This window comes from Rhincodon typus, chromosome 4, assembly GCF_021869965.1.
Source record: "Rhincodon typus isolate 14 chromosome 4, sRhiTyp1.1, whole genome shotgun sequence".
Lineage (NCBI taxonomy): Eukaryota > Metazoa > Chordata > Chondrichthyes > Orectolobiformes > Rhincodontidae > Rhincodon > Rhincodon typus.
The window spans coordinates 95,756,922-95,777,209 of NC_063335.1; the positions used below are offsets into that span (position 1 = coordinate 95,756,922).

At 38.7% G+C, this 20,288-nt stretch overlaps 1 protein-coding gene across 5 annotated transcripts in view; it reads right to left on the reverse strand.

Moving 5' to 3' along the window:
• Positions 1-2,948: 2,948 nt before the first annotated feature.
• LOC109930338 (protein NDRG1-like) overlaps positions 2,949-20,288 on the reverse strand; it is a 119,606-nt gene continuing 102,266 nt past the window's right edge. For all 5 annotated transcript variants that reach the window (XM_048595589.1, XM_020529846.2, XM_020529845.2 and 2 more), the window contains 6 exons: positions 16,978-17,049; positions 16,102-16,153; positions 13,468-13,515; positions 5,857-5,892; positions 5,219-5,270; positions 2,949-5,108 (listed from right to left, as the gene is read on the reverse strand). In XM_048595589.1, coding sequence (XP_048451546.1) covers positions 4,888-5,108; positions 5,219-5,270; positions 5,857-5,892; positions 13,468-13,515; positions 16,102-16,153; positions 16,978-17,049 — 481 coding nt within the window. In that variant the 3' untranslated portion in view covers positions 2,949-4,887. The remainder of the gene's footprint in view (positions 5,109-5,218; positions 5,271-5,856; positions 5,893-13,467; positions 13,516-16,101; positions 16,154-16,977; positions 17,050-20,288) is intronic.

The following is a 20,288-nucleotide window of genomic DNA, read 5'->3' on the forward strand; positions in this document are numbered from 1 at the left end:
CCCTGAAGGAGGTTTTCTAAGATTACAGAGGGATCTTGATCAAATCAGTCAATGAACGCCATCTGCCATTTTTTAAAAGCCCAATCTGGATAAACAAAGTACTGTGTTTTGGTACAACAGACAAGGGTAAACAGACAATCAATCAATGGTAGGGCCTTCGGTAGTGTTGTAGAACGGAGGGACCCACAGTACAAGTACACAATTCTTTGAAGTTTGCATCCTTTAAGTGTAGGAGTTGCGAAGTCATGTTGGAGTTGTATAGGACATTGGTGATGCCTCTTCCGGAATACTGTGTCCAGTTCTGGTCACCCAATTATAGGAAGGATATTATGGCTTTCATTGGCAGGGAAATGCAGTTTAAAAGCTGTGAGGTTATGCTACAGCTCCATAAAACCCTGGATAGACCACACTTGGAATAGTGTTCAGTTCAGTTCTGGTCGCCTCATTATAGGCAGAATGTGGAACTTTAGAGAAGGTGCAGATGAGATTTACCAGGATGCTGCCTGGACTGGAGGGCAGGTATTATGAGGAAAGGTTGAGCGAAGGAGGATGAGCAGTGTACCTCTTGATAGAGGTGTACAAGATGAGAGGCATTGGCTATCTATCAGACTTTTTCCCAGGGCGGAAATGGCTGTTACGAGGGGGCATAAGTTGAAGGTGATGGGAGGAAGGTATAGGGGAGATGTCAAATGTAGGTTCTTTATGCAGAGTGGTGGGTGTGTGGATTGCACTGCCAGCAGTGGTAGTGGAGTCAGATACTGGAGACTTTTAAGTGACTCTTGGATAGTATAATGTAGGGTATGCAGGGTAGTTTGATCTTAGTAGGATAAGAGGTCAGCACAACATTGTGGAGCGAAAGGCTTGTACTGTTCTATGTTCTATGGAAAAAGTGAGTTATAAAGAAAGGCTGGGACTTTTTTTTTTCCACTTGAGCATAGAGGTCAAGAGGTAACCTTATACAAGTTTGTAAAATAATGAGGTACAGATAGAGTAAGTAGTAGTCGTCTTTTCCCTAGGATAGGGGAAGCTTCAAGACTAGGGGGCATATTAAGGAGTGAGATGTTTTAAAAAAGACACAAGGGTGGTTCACATGTGGAATGAAAGTGGATGCAGGTACAATTACAAATGTTTAAAAGACATTTGGATGGATATAGGAAATGTTTGGAGGGAAGAAGGCCAGGAGCAGCAGGTGGGACTAGTTTAGTTTAGTTTGGGATTATGTCTGGCATGCACTGATTGGACCATGCTGTAATGGCTTTATGACACAACATAGCACACCATGTTACAAATTTGACTGAATCTTAAATTAATTGTTGTAATTTTGGCACACCTGGGCCTATTCAGTGGCCTGCCTAATTGAGGTATTACATTTAAAACACTGGGGACCAAACTCTGAACTTTGCACGTACTGACCAATTAAAGCAATGTACTAACCACGCTCATTACACATGACCAGAAAGCAGATGCTGCTAGATAGGATCCATGAATGGTCAGGATTTAATACCTGACATCACATCAGCACTGAAACTAATATACTGTATCACATTACTCCCAGTTCTGAGGAAGGATCACTGGACCCGAAAATGTTTACTGACTTTTTCTTCACAGATGGTTTCCAGACCTGCCGAGTTTTTCCAGCAACTTGTTTTTGTTCCCAATTCACAGCATCTGCATTTCTTTCGGTTTCACATTACTTCGTTGTATGATGACTTCATTCGGATCAGAAGCAACAATTTTCTTTTGGAGGAACATCAATTTGCCTATTTTATATTTTAAGCATTAGAATATGGCACGTTTTAAATTCTCAACCAATTTTATATCCATTGCAAAACATTTACATTGATAGCTACTTTATTTGCATGAGCAACACTTATTACATCTTCAAAAAAAGTTAGTTCTATTTGCAAGCCTTCCCCTATATTAAAGGGTCAAAAGAATTATCAGTCAGAATCTGCACAATAGCATAAATGAGCTGGATTAAATGGTCAAAAGTTGTCATTCCTGACTGCACTGTTGTTTGACGTGCTGATTTGTTTCGACTGGTTGCTCACTTCAACCACTATTCCAAAAGTCAAATACTCTTGCAGTATCTATGCCACTTCTGCTTTAAACTAAAGCTCAAAAAAAAATGCACATTTTAAAAGTTGATTGAAAATCATACTGCTTCAAATTCACAATGGGTAGCAGCAGCCTTAACCTCAACGAGATACGGTAGAATACCAATCAGCCCAATTTCCAAGAATTCCAACAAAAAACATTTTAAAAAAAAAAAAAAAGGCCAGCATGATCAACCAAGAAAGGTGACTGTAAAGGAAGCAGTGCAGGTCAGAAGTCTCAATTAGTCTCTGGGTAGAAGTACTTAACTGAACACAGGCAGGATGTCCATCAAATCAAGTCCATTTCACCCTATAGATGCATTTTTTCCAGAGACAGGAGGGTGGGCAAGAGAGATGCATTGAATGTCTGCCCAACACAATTAGCAAGTTCGGGTGACAACTTTAAAAAAAACTCTGCATACCAAGTGCATACAGTGTCTACCTAGTGACTTTGGGCGTCACATCTATTCAGGTTTACTTACAGAATTTCTTTAATGGCTTATAGCACTTGATGAATTTGAAAGTCAATACTATTATGAAAAATCAGTCAAATCCAAAATGAAACAAACTGACCAGCAGGAGTAAGAAAAAGATCAGCTATGGAAGGAAACAAAAATTGAACTGAAATTTTTCTTTCAGGGAAAAATGGTGCCTCCTAGCCCTGCCCTGCTTACTAGTTGTGGAAAGCTTCAAGCATACAAGGGTACACTGCATCCTCCCACTAAGGGGCACCAAAACATGTAATGACAAAGACAGGCAGGCAGTGAGTCACAAGTCAGTGTTTATATATTTAAACCCCATTCAAAACAACTCAACCTAAAAATCAGCAAAAAAAAAAGGCAAAGCAAAACGTTTTGTTTCAGAATAAATTGTAGGTTTCAAAATTTTATTTTCAAAATAAATACAAATATGCACGTCACTGTCAAGTTTAAGCACTTTGATTTCAACTGTTTGTTCAGTAATATCATCTGCAGGATCAAAAACAAAAAAAGGTCACAGCTAACAACAATACTTGCAGATTTAAACTGGATCTACAGATAGTAGTAAGAACCTTAGGTTGCAAACACCAAGCCCCTCAACATTAACATGACCCAAAGACAGACCAAGGTTTAGCAGTATTTCCCCTCATCTTCCCAACATTAGTTTATTCTGTGACAAGAACAACATCCTTCAACATCACCCCAAAAAAAAACAATAATCATTGTATTCAATAGGCTTTTTATTGATCATGTTTCTGCGAAAGAAAACAGCCCAACTTCCTGGGAGCCAAAACTGGATTTGCAGATCCAACACATCCTTTGTCTTTCCAAAAGGAAAAATTAGCATGTTGAAAGATGTTGTTAGCAAATGCTTCAACACTTGTAGCTTCATGGAGCATTACCATGACCATGTTTCCTATTGGAAGCAACCTTAAGGCAAAGGGGACCATTTTGGTTCTAATAGCAATAGGAATGTGTCCAAACAAGTTGTATGTAAATGTAAAGTGGTCAATAGGGATCGCACTTCAGAGCACCACAATAAGGAATCACACTGGGGCATTATTTTTGCTAGCATCTGCAAACTGGGCTGTGACATCCAGTATCTGAAATCTGCAGAGTAATGCAGAGTTTAAAGACCGAGCCAGTGCTTAAAATCTGATTACAATTTTACTAAGAACAATTTGTAAATGCTAGGTTGTGATAGATGGGGCAAGATAAAGAAAGATGGCAAGAGACTAATATGGAGCACAGAGACAAATTACTTGTGCTAAATAACCCATTTCTGGCCTTTACACTTGCATGCCATTTGTACCTTCTGTTATGCTTGAAGACACACCTATAAAAAAAGGAATGGTGACATTCATTGGACTAAGAAGGAAGAAGTGATGTTACATGCTGATAAGGTGCCATATTTTCAGCTCACAAAAATTCACACAACTGCTACTGTACACATTTCAGAACAGTGCAGTGCAGCGTGAATGAATGCCCTAAAAGAATTCTTGTTTAAGATCAAAATTTTGAGTTACACCTTGTCAATTGAAAGGAAAATATTTAGGTGCAACTTGCATTAGACACTTCTGAATACAGTTCATTCCAAAAAGCACAAAAGGCTGTTAAAAATTACAATGCCACCTCAAAAGAAAACTTAGAAAAAATTCAAAAATACAAAGTTTCTATAGTACAATATAAATGCAAATTTTAGAATTCGATTATATAACCAGGAAAATGGAACGAGTGCTAAGCACTTCTAGCTCAACATTTTGAAAAAGGATCAAATCTTACCTGCCTACTCAAATTTATTCAGAGCAGAAGAAAACAAATATTAATCTACATACTTAACAATTTTTTTAAAAAATAGCAATATATATGCTTTTGGATTAAAGGGAAAAGCTAACAATGCATCAACAACCAACTGAAATTTGACAAGTTACACAAACTAACAAGATTTTATATTTCTTAATGATTATTCAAACTATGTACATCTCAACATTCAACTCTAGCTTCATATGACTCATGGGAAGCACTTTCAAAAGGGCGTTAGGTATAATCTATTGCTCCTTGAAAAGGTGCAAGATAAAGAAACATTTGTCTTACCATCAAGTTTTGTATGGACTCTAAATTATAACAATAACTAGGAAAACAAGCACAAAATAGAAGCAGATTTTCATTTGTGCATCTTATTTTTAAATCCTGATATTGTGAAGCTTTTCATTAAAAAAGGGGGCCAGCTCACACTACGTCACTAAGCCTCAAAAACAGCAATTTTACACTTGCTAAACTTTTTCTCGGGATGGAGCAGAAGAGAAAAAGGTTCAACATGAAATTTCAGCTGATTGCGGGGCAGGGTTTTCAACACCTCCCACATTAGTATTCGAGTTTGCATTTGCATTCTGGTTCAATCCCACAGCTGGGTGGCTATAAAACTTGGATGCCTCCCCGGTGTGAGCACGACTCCTGTTGCCATCTAGGGATACCACACTGGATCCTGATGCTGAACGGGATCTCATAAGGCGAGTCATGCTAGCTGCAGGCACTACACATTAAAAGAACAGGGCAAGAAAGAAAGAACATATTAAACCAGAAACAAATGATGGATTCTGTTACTGTATCCAGTTCCTTTATGGTAAAATTATTTCTACTTACTGTAGCCCATGCCTTGCACAAAGTACTTAAAAGCCTCTGTAAGCTTTGCTGGCTGAAAGAGAAGACCAGGAGTGAAAACTCAATTATATAAAACGGAATACGAAACGTTTTTCAATTGTGCTCATGAGCACAAGCAACAGCAAGCAAGCAGAATGTTCAGAGACCTCTGCTCAAATCTCTTCCATCTGAATGTTTATGGAGACAAAGCCATTTGGATGAAGTCCCAATGGGAGGGCAAATCAATATTTATACTTACATCATATCTATGATGTGATAGAATTGTCTCAAAGCATTTCGCAGTACTTTGCCAGTCAAGGTCTTAGGCAGATGACTAAAATCTTGGTGAAAGAGCCAAGTTTCAAAGAATATTAGAGGAATGGGAAGTAGACAAGTAGAGAGATTGATCAAAGAAGTTTAAAGTTCAGGACATAGCTAAATTGAACACATAGCAACAGTAGCAGTTTTAAAAAAAAAAACAGGGTTGATCAAGAGGCTAGAAATTGACAAATGACAATATCTTGTAAAGTTGTTGGGCTGGAACAGATGAGATAGTAGGGTTATGGCCATGGCTTTATTTAATAGTTGTTTTCTTAAAGCATACTTCATGCATATATTTTACATGCAAGCTTCAAATATACCTGAACAACTTGTGGCAGTCCTCCACAGTCCGACATCTATTTCAAAAGAAAGGAGATAACAGATTAAGTGTCCACTCCACAATCTGCTGTAGGTCAACAGCTCAAACAGATTAACTAGGTCATTTCTCTCAATGGCTTTTGCAAGTATCGAGAATAAACTGTTTATTTCTACTGTGCACATTTAAACAAAAACAAATGAATTAGGTATGAAGAATTTTGAGATCTGGGAGGCACCAAGTGTTTTGTTTCCCCTTTATCTCCATCTGTGGTTTATTAACTTTGTTACGTATGAGTTAGTAGCTATACAGAAACAAGATGTGAAAAGGAATGGGTTTTGAGTCTGTTCCACGATTCAATAATAATCATGGTAGATCAAACAGCGGTCTTATTCCTGGTCAGCCTCCTATAGGCCCTACAATTCCTTGACTATCCAAAGTTTTATTCAGCCTTAAAATTCCTTGACCCAGCAATATAGTTTTCTGACAAACACCCTCTCAAATTGGGAACAAATCCTCGTGTTGCCAAAAAACACCAAAAAGGAATCCCATGCAAAAAAAAAAAATCCTCTGCTGCCATATATTTTTGTAAAATGTTAACAATATTACCTCAGCACAAGTTATATTTAGAAAATCAATAAACCTCTTTTTTGCATTTTCCAGAAGACTCAAGTCAGACCAGCTGACCTGGTTTCTCTTTCCTTCCTTTCTTGAATAGCAGCATTACATCTGCCAACTTCCAACTTGCTGGGACTGTTCTAAAACATAACGAACATTAGAAAATCCTAATCAGTGTACGCACAATTTTTGTAGCTACCTCTTTTAGGACATAGGCCACGACAGCAACTGTTAGCTTTTGATTTAGTAAGTTTTTAATCCTCCTCTTTGCTAGTATTTGTCAGAAGGCTACAGCACAGAAAAACATCCTAGTGCCCAATGTGTCGCAAGTGAAAAAACAAACTATCCTAAACACATTTTCCAGTGCCTGGCCCAAGGCCTTATATGCCTTGGCATCCCAAATGACATCTGAATACTAGTACATTGAGGGTTTATGACTCTACTACACTTCACAGGCAGCAAATCCATTCCCACCACCCTTTGCATGAAGAAATATTTTTCTCATCACCTCTAAACCTCCTGCCCTTACCTTAAAAGGCTGTGCCTCAGTCAAAGATCACTCCATCAAGAGGAAATAATTTCTTGCTGTCTACCTATGCCTTTCAATTTTATACATCTTAAATCAAGCCCCCTCTCAATCACCTCTGCCAAAGGAAATTAACCCCAGTCTGTCCAAATCTCTTCATAAACTCTTCTGCCCGGTCAACATCCTGGTAAACTTCCTCTGCACCCTCTCTAGTACTATGACATCCCTTCTAATAATGTGGATTCCAGAACATACAGTATTTTAGCTGTGACCTAACCAGTGTTTTACACAGTTCCAACATAACTTCGTTGCTCCTAAACTCTACACCTCAGCTAATAAATGCAACTTTTTTTTTTTTTTTTTTTAAAAATATGGCTTCTTAACGTCTTTACCCACCTATCCTAAAACCTTAATGGATCAATGCATATACATATCAAGTTCCCTCCGATTCTTGTTGGACTTGCCCAGGTGCATCACCCCATATTTATCTGGACTGAATTCCATTTGCCACTGATCAGTCCATGTGACCCGCCTACCTATATCCACCTATAATCCAAGGCTACTCCCTATTTAGCACCTTACCAATTTTTATACCATCTGCAAATCTTCTGATCAACCACTCTACATTCAGAAGCTAAATTGCTTATACATTTTAAAAAGATCACAAACAGCAAAGGCCCCCAAACATTGTCTGGACACAAGACTTCTAGTTAGAAATGACAACTATTATTCTGTTTGTTCCACTCAGCCAACGGTGGGTCCAATGTGCCAAATTTCCTTGGACTCCATAGGCTGTTACCTTTATCATCAGTCTCAACTCCAAACTGATAATCATTTTCTCATTTCCCTACAATATTTTCCCCCATTCTCTGCCTGGGGGTGGTATTTCAGCTACTTTCCACTTTAAAGAATAGTTTTTAAAAGTTCCTAGCTAGCTTACTCTTTCCCCCTCAACGTTTTTGTTTGCTGGTTTCAATTCTCCCAGCCAACAACACTACAAGCCTCTTAACTGAGTACTATCCTTAACCTCCCAAATAAGAAAAACAAAAATTTATTGCTCAAGATTTGCAATGAAATGAATTTTGATTGAAAATTTAAGCAGTTCTGACACTAATGATTGAATAAATTGTTAGAAGCATTAAATTACTTTTGATGAGCACTGACAAGTAATCTTTACTTGTGCTATACAACAGTTTCCCTACAAAAAACTATACTTCATGTCTTTTTGCAGAGATAATCTATGTAATATGTGCATCCGACATTAGAGTGCATGGTATAATTGGAAATTTCTACAAGAGACTTTAATAGCATTCTTGGATATACAATAGGTATGTGCTGTTTGAAAGAAGAAATGCAGCAAACATACATCTTTCAAGTCAGAGGATATTTAAGCAGCCAAATACTTTCAACCTCATTTTGTCCATATTTATTGCTGGTTTTTAAACCCAAATCCACTTGGCATTAGATTAGGAATATAATATCTGTGCTAGAGCTTGTTTGACTACACAGTTTATATATACAGCTCAGTTGTATCCTAACATCCAAATACACACCAGAAGATACTCTAAAGCAGAGAAATCTTTAAAAGGATAAATTTTAAAAAGTGCTGCCTAAAAACCCATCCTGCTCATGAAATTTTACACTAGTACAAGCTCAAAAATCAAAGTCCAGATGCTAAATTTCAAAGTCAGCTTCCAATATACACCCTCTGGTACATTTTGCAACATTAGCAATGACTGCAAACTACTGAAACAATAGTGAATTTTAAACAATTTTTTTTATTGCCTCTGAGCAAGCACAACCATAAATGTTTCTAGTGTTGAAAATGTGCACGCTCGGGGCTTGAAAAAAAAAAAAAGCAGTCTCAAAATTTAGAGAGTTCTGTGACGCAGCATTAATTTCATTTGGGTGTCATCCAGTAGTGTCCAGATTCACTGATGTCAAACATCTAGAAAAAGTGTAAATCATGTGCAAGCATTCTGGTACCAAATCAGGAAGTTACAAGGTATCTTTTACGGGGAAGAAGCAGCATATAGTCAAAAGCCCTTTCAAAACAATGGAACCTTAAAAATAGTGTAATGGATAATTCTTTTAAATTTCCATGAGCAAGTGCTTTTGTAGTTAGTTTTTTTTTAAAAAATACTGTTAAGCAACCTCTTTCATTCAACAAGGCAGAACTACTTTTACTATTCTCTTTAAAAGGCTTTAAAAAGCAAGTTCACATCAGTTCAATTTCAATCTGAATGGAATGCAATGGCACACCGTGCGGAAGAGCATGGAATCAAAAACAGCAACACCTAGACCTCTTAAATTTACACTGAATATCCAGATACTTCAGTTTCATAGAAAGGTTAGCAAACACCACAGTTTTGCCATCATGCTAAATGAAAAATCTAGCTCATTGTATAAACAGGACTATTTATTTACTGAAACTATGGAAATCAAATTTTAGTTTGGTAGATGGGAATTGATGATATTTTGGGAATCAAATGCAATAAATCACAAAAAACAAAAAAAAAGAGGAACAGAAAATGGTGCATTTTGAAGCATACAATCCAGCTCTATTCACTGCCAGATGGACTTGCAGCCTTTCAAATGATTAAAAGCAGAAGTTCCATTTGTTCACTAGAAGGATATACGAAACACTAGCAATTGAATTGTGTACTTAGCCAATTCCTTTACATGCTCTTCTCCCAGATCATCCACATACCATTGCTTTCATCCCCTCAGCCGGCTTCGATCCCTTGCAATTTGCTACTGGTGGAACAGACCCACAGCGGATGCGGTTTCCCTAGTCCTTTACTCATCCCTGGAATATCTGGATAAGGAGGATACCTATGTCAGGCTCCTACTCTAATACCAACTAAACTAATCTCAACTTGGACCCTCATTTCTTGACCCACAGACTGCCAGGGAAGACAGACAACTGCACCTCTGATAATCCTCACCATTAGCACCTTGCAAGGATGCATATTCGTGCTCCTACTGTACTCCCTGCACACTCACTGCTGTGGCCAAATTTCGTACAAACGCCACCTACAAGTTTGCTGATGACACCTCGGTCGTAGGCAGGATATCAAAAAAATGACGAGTCAGAATACAGGAAGGAGATAGAATGCTTGGTGTTGTGCTGCAAGGATAACAAAAACTATCCCTCAATGTCAGCAAAACTAAAGAACTGATCATTGACTTCAGAAAGAAAGGAGGAGAACACGCAGCTAGCTACATCAACAGAACTGAAGTGAGAGGATTGAAAGGGTCAAGTTCCTAGGAGTGATGATAACCAAAAATCTGTCCTGGATCTCTCATGTAGATGGGATGGTCAAACCAGCACAACAGCTCTTCCTCCTCAGGAGGCTTAGGAAATTCTGCATGGCCATTTTAAAAAAAAAAACCCTCACCAACTGTTACAACTGCACCATAGAAAGCATCTTATCTGGGTGCATAATGATTTGGTACCGCAACTACTCTGCCAGGACCGCAAGAAACTACATCAAGTTGTATGCACATAGCCCAGACCATCATCATGCAAACCAACCTCCCATCCATGGGCTCCATCTACACTTCTTATTGGGAAAAGGCTGCCAATATCAAAGACTCCTCCAACCCTAGTAATACTCTATTCAACAGGCAGAAGAGACAGAAGCCTGAACATATGTATCAACAGGTTTAAGAACAGGTTCTTCCCTATTAGGCTGCTGAATGGATCTCACTAATTTCAAATCTAATGTTGATCTTGCTTATGTGCACCTCTTGTGCAACCGCAACATAGTATGCCTCAATCTGTTCAAACACCCTATCATCTGTATGGCTTTGTAGGTGGATTTGCCTGTACTGCATGCAAAACAAGGCTTTTCACTGTACTTAGGTACATGTGACAACAATAAATCATTATTCCTCTGCTATCCTCCATATTGTATATCTTGCATCACCCTATTCCTATGTATTTTGTGCCCCCCATTAAAATAAATTTATCACCCCTTTATTCTTTAGCTTTTGATATGTTCCCAGTGATAGTGGCCAAGTCAGATCTGTGAGCGAAGCCTGGCCTGATAAGCCACGTGTTTTACTTTAAAAATTTGGATCTCAAAAGCGGTCAACACTATTTTTTAAAATTTGCTGACATCCATGATTGAGTTCATGATAGATTTGTCAAGAAGAGTCAAGATGTGCCTTCAAGTTTAGAGTTTCCTAAAAAATTGATTAAGCACATAAAACACGGTATTCAAAAATATACCAGGCTCCAATTCTGCCTTAATCATTGAAGATTGATCCATTGTTTCTCTGCCAGTGATTGTAATATTCACATGGCTAGACTTTAGACTTTTGCCCAGCTGTCAGTGTTTCTCTTCTCTTTAACCCTGCCCAAAATGTGCAATTATGCTCAGTGGCAGAGCAGCTCTATGACATTACCACAAGGTTGCTCCAGATTCTTCAAGTCCTTGCACATATTCACAAGAGGCTACCAATGAACTTTCAAAAACAAAGACTTTTTTGTTCATTGAAATAATATTTCAGAACTGAAAGGTCACTGGATCCAAAACATGAACTCTGATTTCTCCTCACAGATACTACCAGGCCTGCTGAGATTTTCCAGCAACATGTTTTTGTTTGATTTCCAACAACAGCAGTTCTTTTGGTTTTTTTTTTTTTTTTTTTTTAATTTTTTCTTTTTTCCTTGTTGTGTAATAAATGGCGTTAGGCTATAAAAGAACTCATTGAAATAGAATTATAAATTTCATTCCTTTTACTTTTAAAAATTTTCCAGATACTTAAACCTTTACAGAAGGATCATCCTGTTGTTACTTTGCAGTTTTTTGTTCATCTTGACACTACAGTTGTTTCTTTACGGTAAACTTCTACACTAACTGAAGAAACAAGAAATGAGTGAATGTCTGCATGAGTCTCTTAACAGCTAAGTGCTAACAACTCAAAATGTGTTTGAGCTCCTCTTCCATATCCTCGTTTCTGGTACTTCAGGACTCTTCTTGTCCTTACTGTTCAGGGGTCTAAGCTGCATTAGTGCTGCCAGTACTCTTGTATAGACTTTCTCTGAAAAGAATCCATCTATTGAAATTTTCACAAACTCCATATGGTCTTCTCTGCAGGCTATTTTTGAGCAAAGAAAGTGCTGGAGAAACTCAGTAGGCATGACAGCCTCTGCAGAGAGAAAAAAAAAATGTTCAGTTCAGTTAAGAGTTGTAGTAATGGACTCAAAACATTAATTCTGTTTTTCTTTGTCCATAAATCCTGCTAGTTTCTCCAGTGCTTAGTATTTATTTCAGATTTCATTATCTGCAGTATCTTGCTTTTGTCCTGCTTCAGTCATAGGCACCCAGCTTTTTCTTCTCTCTAAATCACTGCACGATTCACTTCAAAAAGATTCCTTAAAAAGCCTCATTTAAAATGTCTGAAGTTTGTCTACATACAATCTGGCACCCTTTAGTACTAAAAATGAAAATATATTGAATGTTCAGAAGCGATGAGTTGCAGAGCCGGTGTGTTTGTTTGCAGATGTATTATTGCCCTGCTACGTAACATAGTCAGTGTGCCTCTGGTGAAGCATTGGTGTTTTATCCCACTTGTTATTTATTTGCCTCTGTTTGCTGGGGTAGTCAGCATCACTTCCAGTTCTGTTGCTCAGTGATTTGTATATTGGGTCCAGTTCAGTGTGTTTGTTGATGGAGTTCCAGTTAGAATGCCAGGCCTCCAGGAATTCCCTGGCATGTCTCAGTTTGGCTTGCGCTATTATGGAGATGTTAGCCCAGTTGAATTAGTGTCCTCTTTTGTCCGTGCATATTAAGACCAGTGAGAATTGATTGTCTCTCTTCGTGACTATTTGGTGTTTGTGCATCTGTTTTGTCAGTTTTCTTCCAGTGTAGCTTGTCATGTTTCTTACAGTCCTTGGATGATCTTTTTATAGGATCCAATGTAATATACACCAACTACCAATAAAACTAACTTGACAATCTTGTATTAATAACTCATTAATATAGTGATTTATAAAACAAAATCATTAGACAAACAGATTACATTAAAAAAAGGTTAACTACTCGAGATGTGGGTAGTGGACCTGCTCATTGATATTTTTGCACTACAAATAGAGCTGATCAAAACTGAAAAGCATTCTGTAGCCAGGTACTAGCCTCAATCTCGAAATTCTGTACCAATCACAACTTGCAAGAACATTAGTTTACTTGCATTTCTAGAAGACGTATTTGTCCTTTCATCTCGTCCATTGTAAAAAGCACGCTTGCACTGTGATCGTCTGGAGGCTGAGGTTACGATCTCTCCCTCTCACACGCGCACACACACACACACCAATTCATCCCGTTGTGGTTAAACATCTTCTGGTCTACAATCAATTGTTTTCCTGTAAACATGCCTGTTGCCTGTGATAAAAGTGTCAGACACCCGGGACTATTCTAAAGTCATACACCACATCATCTTGTTGCATTTATATTCCGTTACCTTTAGCAGAGTAGTCTTTGTTGGATCAAGCTTAGTATTACAATCAACCTGAAAAGAAAACATTTTCAGCAGTTAGCACTTTTATATGATTACAAAACTGATCACTTAAATAACTAAGAGGAGTTCCAGTTTATATAACTAGATCTTACAATCTCAACTTGTTCTAATTATTATGCTGACAGAGAAACTGCTTTGTAGTTTAGCATTCTAACAATTCAAAAACAATTCTGTAAAAAAAATGTCGATACCCTGTCAATTTCTCCTCCTGTAATTAAAAACTCCTTCTGCATCCTGTTTAATTCACTAGATAATGTTTACACTCATGCAGTGATACCCAAGCCCAATATCGAGCGAGCAACCAGGGTGACCAAATCTTAGAAAGATGGTTGTTCCTTCATTCATTGAGCTAGAGTCCTGGAAGCCCCATTCCCTATACACTTTAACAGTATTGTATTTGTACTTATACCATAGGCAGCAGCTCACCACCACTTGCTCACAGGCAATTAGAGTAATAATGACATTGCCAAAGATTAAAAAAAAAGGTGAGTGCACATTAAGTGCTGAATTGAACCACTGCTACAAACTTGATCCTCTCAAACATGCATCTACCTCTAGCAGAAATGAAGAAAAATGCATTTTAATCTATCTTTAATTTTCTGTGACAAGGACACAAAATCAAATTAACTGAGTCTTTGGTCGGGGTTACTGAACGTCCATTAATGATTTCATCAAATCTCCTTCCAGCATTATTCCAGTTTAGGTTAGTTCGCATGTGCCTCTCTGAAGTTACTTAGATTCTATTTCATTCAGTTTAGAGGTTTTAAAAATTCAAACATTTTGGATCAATTGAGCAGTTCTAGATCAATGTGTTTACAAATGTTAATGTCACTAGTGAAAATAAAATAAAATGCAATGCTTTATTACTACTTTAGAACAAGGGAGAAGTACAGCATGGAACAGGCCCTTCAGCCCTCCACGTCAATCATCATGGCCTAGCTAAACTGGAAAAACAAAAACATTCTGCCCCATTCGGTCCGTATCCCTCTATTCCCTCCCTATTCATGTTACCATTCAGATGCCTCTGAAATGTTGCCAACGTGCCTGCGTCCACCACCTCTTCTGGCAGTGCATTCCAGGCTCCTACCACTTCCCTCGCATCTCCCTTAAATATTTCCCCCTCTCACCTTGAACCTGTGCCCCATTGTAATTGAAACTTCAACCCAGAGAAAAAGCATCTCACTATCCACCTTATTTTTGTAGGCCTCTATTCAGGTTTCCTCTCAGCCACTGTCTTCCCAGTGAAAAGTCCTAGTCTTTTTAGCCTTTCCTTATAGTCAAAGGCCTCAAGACCAGGCAACATCCTGATGAACCTTCTCTGCATTCTGTCCAAAGCTCCCACATCCTTCTGGTAGCGTGGCAACCAAAACTGCACACAATACTCCAAAATGCAGCCTAACAAGGGTTTTAACTCAGATAGCAAGAACTGCAGATGCTGGAGTCAGAGATAACAGTATGGAGCTGGAGGAACATGACATTCCAGGCAGCAGAGGAGCAGGAAAGTTGATGTTTCAGTTCAGGACCCTTCTTGGTCCTGACCCAAAACATCAACTTTCCTGCTCCTCTGATGCTCTTTGGCCTGCTGTGTTCTTCCAGCTCCATACTGTGTTATGTCTAACAAGGGTTTTTAATATAGCTGCAACACGGTTTGCCAACTCTTGGACTCCATGCCCCAGCCAAAGGCAAGTATGCCATATGCCTTCTTAATCACTTTGGCCACATGTGTTGCCACATTTAGGCAACTGTGGACCTGCATGCCCAGATCTGTCTCTATATTAATGGTCCTAAAGGTTCTGCCATTTACTAATTGCTGGCCAAAATCAAAGTCAAACCAATTTGAGTAAAGACGCTTATTAAAAATGTCAGATAGCTGATCAAGTAATTGTGCTAATGATGGTTACAAGTGGGATGTATAAACAAAAATCAACAACTCTTCTTACATCCGGGCACACTAGGTGGAGACTTAAAAAAAAAAACTCAAATCTTTAATGTTTTACAAGTTTCATAAAAATCTCAGTCCAAGAGAAAACTGATTAGCTTTTGGCAACCTTTTGAATCTGGGTCCAGAGGGCATGACCTTTAATGACAAGAATTATTTTTAGGCTGAATTTCTAACATCTTAAAAGATTTTAAGATAATCTGTAGTAAAGCCAAAGGCTATATGCTAGCATACAAGCAGTCAGGCTAAATTTCATATTGTTCCAACAAGCATAATAAACTGCAATTAAAAACACCTGAACTTTACTGCAGATTCTAAGACAACCAAACAAATATCGCACATTAAAAATTTATTTCAGGCATAAAATGGTTTTGAAAAATTAGAGGAACTGAATATTTAGCTGACTGAAAAAATGGTGCAAAGTTTAGGAAATTTCATTTTAGAAAAACACCCAAAAATTGAACAAGCTCAAATGGATTTAAAATCCTACACAGCCCCTAAATAATTGCAATATTGTGCGTACACAAGGCAATAGTTGTTAACACGAGAATTTGAGCAAACATTTACTGGGCACCATGATAAAGCATTGCTTTTCAAACAAAAATCTGAACATCAATTTATTAGCCATCTTAACATACCACAGCATCCACTGCAGGTGAAGTATCTCCAACCACCAATAAAGCTGGACACCTACAAACAAAAATATGATCAGTACAACTCACTGCAGTCAATATTATCATACTGCACCAAGTAATGGTAAAATCATAAGCTTTTGCACAATAAAAATCTAATTAGTTTGACAGAGAGGGGAGGATTTTGTAAACATGTAAAGTGCCATTTTAAACCATGACAAAAAAAGGCTGAAAAAAATTTACACTCCTAAGATAAAGAAAGGGAACAGGTTCAAGTTAGAAAGTGATCCAACTCCCAACCCAAAAATAAATCTTGTTCTAAGCTGAAGTATAGATAGGCCAACCAACTGATTCAAGGAGGTAGATTACATCTTTACATAGGCTGAGTCAGCCAAACGACCTTTGTAACATACACCAACTTGCACTACTCAAAATCAAGTCCCAACTGGTTTTCCTAATGAAGGAGTCCCAAATACCCCTCTCCTCACTGCAACCAACTCATGTCCCCCATACTGTATCTACCCAACTCTATCCCTTCTAAAGGGAAAAAACCACACAGCCACTACCCCTCAACCCCTACTAGGATCCTCGGTCCCTTGTTTATTACAAGATCAAGACCTAGTCATCCAGTGTGGACCAAACAGCTGTAGCTGCAGTCGATGACAACCTCGCTTCTTGACTGAAAGTTGAACTGTTTATGAAGTTGGACTTGTGCAACAGGTTTGTGAAATTGTCCCCCACATGGCTCACTGACTATTTCATTTACATGACCCCAAAACCTTCTTAATACCATTATAAACTTCACAACAAAACAGACTAGTTCCCATCCAACATTCCAAATTAAACATTGGATTCAAAAGGAGGAACTCCATACAAACTCACTGTAAAGTAAGACCTTGGTGATGATGGTGCTGCCCTGCAGGAAGGGGGCGCTCAATATCTAGATCTCTTCGACTACAAAAGAAGAAAAAAAAGTTTAAAAGTTAGCAAGACAGAAGGCGCTTTCCCTTGTATAATTCACACATCTTTACATCTTTTCCAAACCCTATTATTGGGCTGAGAAGCACAGTACACATCAATACTGTTTCAAACAGTAATATTTCAGGCATGTATTTTATATGTTCCAACTGCACATTAAACAACAATTATCACTTCTTTGAGTGCAACTATATCAAGATCTCCCATCATCCTCTACCTGCATTCCCAACAATTTGCAATTAAGATGGAGACAATTTCAAACATCATACTATGCTGGTTTAACGTGTACAGCTAGCATGAATAACAGTGATCTCATATTAGAGCTTCTGGAAGTTTTAACCCAACCCCACCAGATGTGTTAGGAAACGCAAACCCGGCATGCAGCAATGAGCCTCACTGAAGGGGAGAGAGTGCAAGAGAGAGACCAAGAGCTGAAATCTGACAAAAATAAAAAACAGGCAGGTGACTGGTGGCACAAGGGAGAGTCACAAGGTTGGATGGTATTTATTTATATGTAAGACAACAGCGAATGAGGCAGATGAATCAAGGGCACAAATCAAATTATGGAGGTATGAAGTCATTGCTATCACTGAGACATGGTTCCCGGGCAGGTGGGGGATTGTTAATTCAATATTCCATAATATAGGGTTTTCAGGAGAGACAAAGAAAGAGGTAAAAGAGAAGCAGGCATTACAATACTAATCACGGAATCAATCACAGCAGAAAGGAGGGATGGGATCCTAGAAGGCTCCTCAAATGAAGCCAAATGGATAGAACTTAAAATCTAGGAGGAGGAGCCATCATGTTGCTGGGATGATATAGTCTGAGTGAAATAAAACAGATATGTAGGCATATTTCAGAAAAGTAATAGGGTAGTGATAATAGGGGGTTTCCAACTTCCAACATTAACTGGGGTAGTCTGTGTGAAAGGGTTAGAGGGAGTGTAATTCTTAATATATACCTAGGAGAGCTTTTAAAGCCAGTATGTAGAAGGCCCTGTAAGGCAGGGGACAGTCCTGTACTTTTTTTTTTAAAAAAAAAGATTACTGAGGCCAGGCAAGTGGTTAAAGTATTAGTGCAAGAGCTTTTGATACAGTTATCATAAATCTGCTAGATTCAATATTGTAATGGAAAAAGGACAAGGATGAACCTGACATTAAAAAGTTCTAAACTAGCAGGAGGATAATTTTAATAAGATCAGGTATGATTTAGCCAGAGTGGGCCAGGTGCAGACATTAAGTTAAATTTGTCGGAACAGTGGGACAGAGAAATGAGGGAGAGTAGTGCTGTAATTTTCTAACAAAAGGTTGGGACTAAGAAGTCATGAATCCTGGACATCAAAAGAGATATACATGATTAGATTTAAAACAAAAGGGACAAAAAAAAAAGGGAGGCTTGTGATAGATACCAAGGATTTAAAATTACTGAAGTCTAAAGGAATACATTAACAGCAAAATTAAAAATAGGAAGCTAGGAGACAAAAAAAAAGGAACAAGAAAGAATAATGGGGTTAAAAAAGGAAAATCCTAAATTATTTGACAATTACTTTAAAAGGGTAAATAGGCAACTAGGGAAAGAGCAGGGGTCATTAAGGATAACACTGGTAATTTGTGACTGGAGCCAGAGGACATTGATAGAACTCTAAATGAATAATATGCATTCATCTCCATTATGGTAAGACGGACAAGCAGCAGAATTAATCTCTGCCTTCTCCAAATGCAGATTAAATCAAGAACACCGTCAGCATGGTTGTGTTAACCAATTTGATCGAATTTTTCCAAGGTGACCAGGTGCATAGATAAGGCAAGGCATTAGGCAATCTACGTGGACTTCAGCAAGGCTTTTAATAAGGTACTTCACGGGAGTCTGACAGCAAAACGTTGAGAGCCATGGGATGCAAACAAATTTGGCTAATTGGATCCAGAACTGAAGAAGTGCACAAAGCAGAGGGTGATAGTTAAGGCGTGTTTGTGATTGGAATCCTGTGTCCAGTGAGGTTCCACAGGGATCAATTGAAGCTCTTGCTTGAAGCAGTGTTAAAGCTGTAAGTATACATATACAAGTAGAATTGAATGTAGGAGGATTAATCAGTTTCCAGATGATATGAAAGTCAGTGGGGTGGTAAACAGTGAGGAGGACAGCCTTAGATTAGGAGGATATAGACTATCTGATTGGCTGATCAGTGACAAATGGAATTCAATCCAGACAGGTATGACATTTGGGCTGGACAAACAAGGCAAAAGGAATAAGTCATGAATGGTAGGACCCTGGTAAGCACCGAAGATCAGAAGGATGTTGGTGTGCGTGTATACTGGACCCTTAAAAGGTAGCAGGGCATGTAGACAAATTGGCTAAGGAGTTATATAGGATACTTGCCTTTATTAAAGGAGTCACAGTTTAAGAGCAGGGAGGTTCTGCTAGAATTTGTTAGGCCACAGCTGGACTACTGTGTGCAAATCAGGAAATCTGCATTATAGGACGTATGCGATTGCACTCTAGAGAGATTTACCAGGATAAAAACCGAAAGAACTGCAGATGATGCAAATCAAACAAAAATAGACATCGCTGGAAAAGCTCAACAAGTCTGGCAGCATCTGTGGGGAGAAATCAGAGTTAACAGTTCTGAGGAAAGGTCACTCGATAATGTTAACAGGTTTCTCTCCAAGGATGATGCAAGACCTTTTGAGCTTTTCCAACAATTTCAGATTTACCAGCATGTTGCCCAGGCTGGGGAGTTTTAGTTTATGGAGAGAGATTACTAACTGGGGTGTTTGACTTGAAGCAGAAAGACCAGGCTTGATTGGGGGCATAGGAAGAAACTTTGGATCTTCTACCAATGGGATAAAAATGACCAAACAGCACAGATTTAAAAGGGAAGGAGCAAGGAGGTGGCTGGAAACTGGAACTCTTTGCCTGTAAAGTAGGTAGAGTGGATATCACAAGCTTCAAAATTTCCCCTCCCCCTACCGCATCCCAAAACCAGCCCAGCTCATCCCTGCCTCCCTAACTTGTTCTTCCTCCCACCTCAAGCCACACCCCCATCTCCTACCTACTAACCTCATCCCGCCCCCTCGATCTGTCCGTCCTCCCTGGACTGACCTATCCCCTCCCTAATTCCCCCCCTACACTCTCCTTTACTGGCTCCATCCCCGCCTCTTTGACCTGTCTGTTTCCTCTCCACCTATCTTCTCCTCTATCCATCTTCTATCCGCCCC